An 8,566-nucleotide genomic window follows, 5' to 3' on the forward strand; every position below is an offset into this window, starting at 1 on the left:
TCCCCGGCACTAGCTTTTCTTTCTTTCTTTTTTTTTCCCCCTTGGCTCTGGCTTTTTAAAGTTGTAGTAGGCCTCAGGTTAAAGAGATGATAGAATTATTAGAACCCAACTATAAACTATGTCTTCTGAAATTTCTTCAATTTTTCATTTTTAGTCATTTGTTTTCTTTAGTTGTTATTGTTACTACCAGACAATTTTCTTCTTTGGTCTATGTTGTTGGGGTAGGGACCAAGGAAGATGACTTTACTAGGATGGGTGAGGTGTATCTGTCTTGACAACCCTGAGTCTGAGAGGCACCTCGGAACCTCTTCAGGTAATTTTTAGGCTATCTTAGTTATTTTTATTCTATAGTTCGTGGTACTGAGGGACCTGAGAATTTGAAAATTGTGGGCAAGAGCAGGTTGGCTGGAAAACATGGAGCCAATGACACTTGCTAGAAGCACAAATACTTTGTCACCTTTATTGAGGACACGGATATGTCCTCAGTGTCAAAATGTCCTAGACAATGTGGTTTTATTTCAAGTGGGATAAAGAACTAAAAAGAAGTCACCTGTTCCCTGGAATTCTGGCCAAAAAAAACTCAAAGAGAATCACCATCTTTACTCATTTTCCACTTTTCAGACCCCATGTGTCCCTGAGCTAAACAGAGTGCCTTGCTCGTGGTCAGCATGTGCCTGTGAGGAACTGAATACGTGCCCACCCACCCACTCTCCTCTTCTGGGCTGTAGTGTCTCACCAGATCCAGGTCAAATCGAATGAACTCCAGTCCCGACACCAAGGTCAGGAAGAGAGTGAGGTGATCATGGCTGCAGACCAGGGCGTTCCTACGAGACACCGAGAGGGAAGATGGTGCTTGTGGGTCTGGTGACCAGCTTGGCCCAAGCTCTTCATGTTGAAAGCTGACACACGACACGCTCATTCCTGGACTGTGCCCAGCCCCATACAGTCTTCACCCACTCCTTCCAAGTGTCCACCTACTGGGGCTCAGCTACACTCGCAGTGTGGCCAGATAAGAGCCTGGAGCACCAGTCTCGGCAGGCTCTCAGCAGCTGCTATAAATACTCTGCTTCTGCAGTAGCCTCGGGAAAGGTGTGCCAGAGGGGACATGTGCATTCCAGATGGGTTAGAGAGTCAGGCTGAGACAGAACACCAGATTCTACACAGAGCCCAAGGGGAAAACAGGACTTCCCGTAAAAGTCACCATACTAGTTGGTAAGGCTGTAGTGGCTCCCTGGTCATCAGTGACATGTCCTCAACATGCAAGGCCAGCACTGATGGGGCACACAGTTAGACACAAGGATGACGAGGGTCTCCAGGATGAGACTCTCAAGGGAGCTCTACGTTACGTGACAGACACTCACTTGACATAGTACTTATGCAGCAGGCCCAAGTTCTCCTGGAACAGCCGAAGGTAGCTCTCCAGGGAGTTCTCATTGAGGGCCAGGTACAACCAGGCTCGGCCTGCAAACAAAGGGCAGGAGTAACCAGAAGGAAGCACCTCAGAATGCTGGCCTTTTCTGTCAAGCAAGGGCAAAAAGGAAAGAGCAAGCAGGTGAGTGGACCAAGGACTCCACCAGTCTTCTCACTTGGTGTGGTATTGCAAGTCTTTTCTTTTCCCAGTCATATTCCAGCCTGCAGTTGGCCAGGAAACAGGTAAAGAGGGCAGAAGGCAGACTCCAGATTTCACATGGGTTGAGAAACACACGGAGTCCCCATGTATCCAGTAGGCTAGCATGCATCCAGCGTAGGGAGAAACAGGATGCCCCATCACGTGCCTGGGCTGAAATTCTGTGGAGTCCAGTTCTCTTTACATTTCTGGCTCCCTTCAAACCCATGGCGGATGTGCCAGAAAATTCTTATACAGGGAGGAGAAGGTGCTGGCATTTTTTTTTAAATTGTATTATTTTGTGTGTGTGTACCGTCAAATTGGATCTGACTGGTACAGGAGGAGATTGTCACTCCTTTTCCAGCAGAGCATCTGGTGGATTCAAACCGCGCAACTCTGGGATTACAGTGCAGCCTCTTGCCACTAGGACATCAGAGCTCCCAGTGTTGACATTTTAACACTCCAATGCTGTTGTACACCATAAAGCTATCAGCCTTCCAAGCCTGATCATGATGCCAAAGCCAAGTCCCATGCTACCCACAGGAGGACAGGGCTTTCCCAGCAGCCCCCTGCAACTACTTACTTCGTCCCAGGTTGGTGGCCACGTGCTGTAGCACCTCTATCTGTTTGATGGCCTCTCTCCGGGTAAAATGCACCACGAGCACCCAGTAGCCAGATGAGAGGTCTTGCAGTCTAACAAAAAAGGACAGGAGTTGCTATGGCCCTGACTGGGGGCTCGAGGAACTCCGCAGGGAGTTGGTCCCCACCTTCAAGTCAGTAGGGAACTCAGGGCTGAAAGCAGGTACTTTTCGATGCCACTGGCAACCACCATGCATTCAGACCACCTTCCATTTGTTGTGGATTCTTTCCCTGATGTTTGCACCTGCCCACAACTAACTGGACTCACTACAGGGAGCCTGTGGCCCGTCTGAGTGACACAAATCCCTTTCCACCAAGGGAATGAAGTAAAAGGTGGCCAAGGCTAGGGGTTTATCTCTGGTGGCTGCCAAGCCCTGGTCATGCCCTATTAGAGACCCTCCATCTTCCCCAACCATCTGTCTTACCCATAGAGCAGGGCATGGTCCAAGTGCTCACAAAGGCGCTGCAGAACTTTATCATGGTTCCGGATGGCAGGGGTCTCATCCTCACAGGCAGCAAAGTAGCTCTGCAGCTGAAAGACAAGAATTGCACCCCAAGTTAGAGGCTGATGAGGGCAAGGGCTTCAGCAGCGCTGGAATCAAGAAGGCCGCTGAGAAAACCAGTCAAATGATGTGCCTTTGATGACCAGCAGAGAGAGAAGTCTACCCTGAAACTCCCCACACTAGCTACTTGTGATGTACTGGAAGTTCTAGCAGGAAAAGACTGTCCTTCCAGCCTGGTCCCCAAAAAGCACTTTGGGGACGTGGAGGAATTTTCAGTCCATATGTAAGTCCCAGGAGGCACCAGGCTTGGAGCCAGGACCCCACAACTCCAGGGACACCACCTACAGCGCTGCCTGTGTCAATGGCACCCCCTGGTGTCCAGTGTGAGTGTCCTCATCCCAGAGTTGTGCAATCCAATGGAGTGGCCCCTCTGTGCAGGCTCAGGACTGATGGATCGGGGCACCTGCTCCAACAGCCTTCTTGCCAGCAGCTGACATGGAATACCGGGTCTGTCTGGGGACCCTGGACCTGGATGCCTGCCAGGCTCATGCTAAGGCCCACACCAAGAAAGACATTGTTCTTAGGCAAGGCTGATAAAAGGCGATTTGGGGGCTAGATGAGAAGAACTTTAGCACAGAGCAAAAACCCTGAGGCTGGTGGAGGTAAAGCCTGCTTTATTAGCTTAATTAAGGCAAAGAAGTCCCCAATACTTGGACTGTGTTCTCGGCCACTGCAGTTAAGAAGGAGGAGGGGGCACTTTCAGGCAAAGTGTTAGTAGAAAAGAAAGTCCAGCTTCACAAAGGCTATATTGTCTGCTGTTGTCTTCTGGTGTCAGAGGGGTGAGGAGATGAGAAAGCAACACAGGTGACAGCATACATGCTGTGTTCAAGTCCAAGCTCAGGGCTGGAGACAGGGGCTAGAGGCACAGCAGCAGGCGAGACACATCAACCACACCAGCAAGCACGCGCTCCTGGAGAGAAGCCAGCCATTCAGCACCCACAACAAAAATAGCTTCTCTTCTCTGGGGCTCAGAGCAAAGCCCTGCAACCCTGCCAGCCAGCCAGAGATAGACCTCAGTCCTGCAGGGTCTGCCCTTCCTGCCAAGGGGGCATTAGGAGGAAAGGTTTTCAAAATAGAAAGACAAAGGTGACAAGCTACAAACTTGCCTGACTCCCTCTCAGTGCTGACCAAAGGCATGTGCACACATTTCAGTATTAAGAAAGGCAACACTTATGGCAAACTTTAAAAAAAATATTTTGAAAAATAAGTATATTTGCAGATGCTAGAGTTGGAATGGTCCATACAGATCTTGTCCTATTAATTCATTGCAAAGGCAACAAAGGGCTTATTCATTTTCTTGAATATTAAAGTAATCATGCCCTCCACACACCTGGAAAACCCGGGGTGTATAGCATGCATCCACACATTCATTCATAAACAGAGAAAGTGGTCATGGCCATGAGAGGTTAAGATTCTCATTACAATTGTTAGCTAAGTGACGGAGCCATGTCTAGAAACCACGCCCCTTTGTTAAGACAAGATACTATAATAACAAAAAGAAAAATAGTAAAAAGTCTAAAACGTCATCTGCTGATTGCAAAATCTCAAGCAATGGTAAAGCATACATAAGGCATAAAAACCTTTTACTCCACTATAAAAAGCTTGGGTGTATCCTCCCAACTCTTCCTGAATACACAGACACATACTTTTTATAGAAATGTAAAAATGGGATCACGCTACACTTACTACTCTGAAATGTGACTCCTAACAAGCATTTATTTATGTATCATTACATATAGAGCTACTGTATCTTTTTAAACACTCCAATCTATTCTAAAATATGAATCTACCAAATCTTAACCATCCCTTTATTAAATGTTTCTACTATCTCCATTTTTTAAAAAGTATTACTTACACATCATTGTAATGGGCATCCATATATTCCTATGTGGCTATTTCTATACATTTTTTTTAAGAGGAACTGGTGAGTTGAAGGACATGCATGTTTATATTTGTCCTTCCAAAAATGTGAGATCAATTTATAGTCTCAATGTCTTGAATTAGTCTAAGTCTTGCCAGTTTGGTTGGTGAAACAAACAAAAAATAAAACCAAAAACTCCCAGTACTTAGTAGTTGCACATTCCTCAAAACAAAACCAAAATTGGGAGGGAGGAGAAAGTAAAACAAAACACAACTCATTAACAACTTGCAATATAAATGAATGAAAATCCAACCTTTCTGTAACTTTTGTTAAAATCACAATTAAAAAAAGTAAAAAAAAAAATTAAAAACCAACCTGAAATACGAAGATGACACAACCTGGCCTGATGAAAGCCAAATGGTTTAAAAAACAAAAAAAAAATTCAAATGGACTTGAAGCACTTACTGATGATCCAAAACTATACAGTTTTTAGTATGGCTTCACCTCAACAGGGAGGTCTGGTGGTTTAGTGCTAAGAAGCTGCACCGCAATCTCAAAGGCACACCGTTCAAATCCATGGAAGGAGGACGGACAATCTCCCATGTGATTTACTGCCTCTGAAAACCTGCCAGACTCAACAGCACACACCACCACCACCTCAACATAAAGCAAAGAAAATCCTCATAACAGGACCAATAAGCAATATCATAATTAAGAAGCTATGGTATATTTACACAATGAAATACTACGCAAAACAAAGAACTCATCAAATATTATACAAAATGGGTGATCTTGGAGGATATTATGCTGAGTGAAATATCTGTCACAAAAGGACAAATACTGCATAAATGCACTGTTATAAAACAGGACTGACACTGGGGGTTGCAGGGAAACTAAGAAAAGAGAGAATAAATAATGAACACTGCATTGGAATAGAGGAGAGAAAGAATTGTTGAAAAGGAATATATGACTAGGTATTATTTGCATAACAATGGTCCAGAATAAGAGGTGCATTGCAGATGGACTGAGGTAGGGGGAAAGGAGGAAATTGTGCAACAATGAATGAATTCTTTTAAAGAGATAAGCAAACTGGGTCAGGGGTAGGGAGGAAAATGTGCAACAATGAATGGAAATCCAAGTTTTCTGTAAACTTTTGTTAAAATCACAACAACAAAAAGAATTTAATTTTACTTGAATTAATAAGCAACATCTATGAAACCAGCAGTCAAGAAAAAAAAAGTTGCATTGGCTAAATCTGTTGCCAAGGACTTCTTTAAAGTGTTCAAAAACAGGGGAGCTCTGGTGGCCTAGTGACAAGGAGCTGCAACTACAATCCCAGAGGCACACGGTTCGAATCCACCAGATGCTCTGCCGGAGAAGGAGGGACAATCTCCTCCTGTACCAGTCAGATCTGATTTGACAGTACACTCACACACACACAAAAAAAAATTAAAAAAAATCAAAAACAAAGATGTTACCTTGAGGACTAAGGTGGGCCTGACCTAAGCCATGGTATTTTCAGTTTGCTTCATATGCATATGAAATCTAGACAATGAAGAAGGAAGATTGAGGAAAAATAGATATATCTGAGCTACGGTGTTGGTAAAGAAAAAGAAATATACCATGGACTGCCAGAGAATGAACACATTTTTCTTGGAAGAAGTACAACCAGAATAGTAAGATTTCAACTCATATTCTTTGGACATATTATCAGGAGGGACTAATTCTTGGAGAAAGGTATCATGGTTGGTAAACGAGCAGGTCAGTGATAAAGGGGAAGACCCTCAATGTGGTACACAGCATAGTGACTGCACCAGTGGGCCCACACATAGCAAGGACAGTGCAAGGCCACGTAGAGTTCACTCTCTGGACAACTAGGTCACTATGAGTCAGGAACAACTCTGTGGCACCCAACAATAATAATTTTAAGATCTATTTCTGGGAATATGAGGGCAGTTGACTCCATCTAGTAAGCACTGGTATTTTTCTGTGATTTGCCTATTCATAACCAGGCCGGATCTTCCACTGGTTTCTTGTGTTTTTCTTATTAATTAGCTTCTGCTCTTTGTTCCTTAAGGACTTAACCCTGTTTGTTGTCATGTGTTTTCATTTCCACCCAGTGTCAACTGACCTTTAAACTTCACTTTTAGAAAATAAATGTGTCAGGGATGTGTCCTTTCTTCATACCTTTTCAATCTGTATGTGGAACAGACCAGCTGGTAGACTGGTCTTTATGAGGAGGAATGTGGCATCAGAATTGGAGGAAGACTCATCTACAACTTGCGTTACATAAATGATACAACCCTGCCTGCTAAAAACTGAAGGGGACCTGAAGTGTCTGCTGCAGAAGGTCAAGGACTGCTGTCTTCAATATGGATTGAAGCTGCACATCAAGAAAACAAAGATTTTCAACATTTGGCCAATTGGCAACACCATGATAGATGGAGAAGAGTTTGAGGTTGTGAACAATTTCAGCTTGCTCGGGTCCACAATCAACATATTTGGCACCAGCAGCCAGGAAATCAGAAGACAACCTGGATTAGGAAAGTTTGCTGTCAGAGACTTCTGCAGAGCGCTGAAGAGCAAAGATGTCACTGTAGAGACTAAAGTGTGCCTAATCTGGCCATGGTCTTCAAAATTACTTGCTATGCATCAGAGAGTTGGAAAACGAATGAGATGACAGAAGAAGAACTGACGACATCTTTGAGTTGTAGTGCTGGAGAAGAGTATTAAACATACCATGGACTGCAAAGAGAACAAACAGGTCTGACCTGAAGATGGTAAAACCAGGTTGCTCTCTGGAGGCAAGGATTTTGAAGCTCTGTTTCACAAACTTTGGGCATGTTTCCAGGAGGGACCAGTCCTTGGAGAAGGACATCATGCTTGGAAGGGTGGAGGAACAACACAGGAGAGGAAGACCATGGATGACTGGCACAGTGATGGGAATAATGAAGGCAGGTGTGTCAGTGCAGACACTGAGACTGGCTCAGAACAGGGTTCAGAGCTACTGTGCAGAGGCACTATAAGTCACAGGTAACTTGATGGCACATAACAACAATAACAATGATATTTTTTTTTCCTATTCAGAAATGTTTATTTTTTATGTAAGCAAATCTGTCAATCTTTTCATCTTCTCATTTCCCCCTGCTCATGATGATTTACAGCCTCAGAAACCTGGTGGAGGGTGACTATGAGTTAGAACCAATTTGATGGCCAGAGGGTTTTGCTTTTTTCTTTTTTAAAAATATCACTAAAGTAATTGCGGCAATGAATGAATGGAAATCCAAAACCTCTGTAAAAAAAAAAATTATAAAAAAAAATCACTAAAGTACGGGGGAGCTCTGGCGGTCTAGTGGCAAGGAGCTGCAACTACAATCCCAGAGGCGCACAGTTCGAATCCAACAGATGCTCTGCTGGGGAAGGAGGGATAGTCTCCTCCTGTACCAGTCAGATCCGATTTGATGGTACACTCACACAAAAATAATAAAAAATAAAAATTAAAAAAAAATCACTAAAGTACCTGTAATTTTGCAAGAATGAACGAATGGAAATCCAAAGTCTCTGTAAATTTTCATGAAAATTAATAATAATAATGAAAAAAGAGAAAAAAATCAATATATCTTAAAACGTACCTGAAATTTGTTTTTATAGTTCTAAATTTTTAAAAAATATGTATATTTTTTATTTTTTTCTCTCTTATTCATTGTTATACATTTTCTCCCCTTTCTTCAGCCTCCCTGAACTCACTCCACAATGCATCCCTTGTTCCAGGTTGTCCTCATACATATAATATACAATATATATTCCTTTCAGACAGTTCTTCCCCTCATCTGACCTAATGCAGTGTTCACTATCTAGCCACTTTTCCCCCATTCTTTCTCCAAACCCCCATATTTG

General features: G+C 43.5%; 1 protein-coding gene across 1 annotated transcript in view; it reads right to left on the reverse strand.

Annotated features, from left to right (window-relative positions):
* The window catches only part of PLEKHM2 (pleckstrin homology domain containing, family M (with RUN domain) member 2), a 15,340-nt gene extending 12,043 nt beyond the window's left edge, over positions 1 to 3,297 (reverse strand). The window contains exons 1-5 of the mRNA XM_006883703.1: positions 3,253 to 3,297; positions 2,671 to 2,777; positions 2,190 to 2,299; positions 1,362 to 1,461; positions 737 to 824 (exon numbers count right to left, since the gene is read on the reverse strand). Coding sequence (XP_006883765.1) covers positions 737 to 824; positions 1,362 to 1,461; positions 2,190 to 2,299; positions 2,671 to 2,777; positions 3,253 to 3,297 — 450 coding nt within the window. The remainder of the gene's footprint in view (positions 1 to 736; positions 825 to 1,361; positions 1,462 to 2,189; positions 2,300 to 2,670; positions 2,778 to 3,252) is intronic.
* Between the last annotated feature and the right edge of the window lie 5,269 nt (positions 3,298 to 8,566).

This window comes from Elephantulus edwardii, unplaced genomic scaffold (assembly GCF_000299155.1).
Source record: "Elephantulus edwardii isolate Elephantulus edwardi_28Jun2011 unplaced genomic scaffold, EleEdw1.0 scaffold00028, whole genome shotgun sequence".
Lineage (NCBI taxonomy): Eukaryota > Metazoa > Chordata > Mammalia > Macroscelidea > Macroscelididae > Elephantulus > Elephantulus edwardii.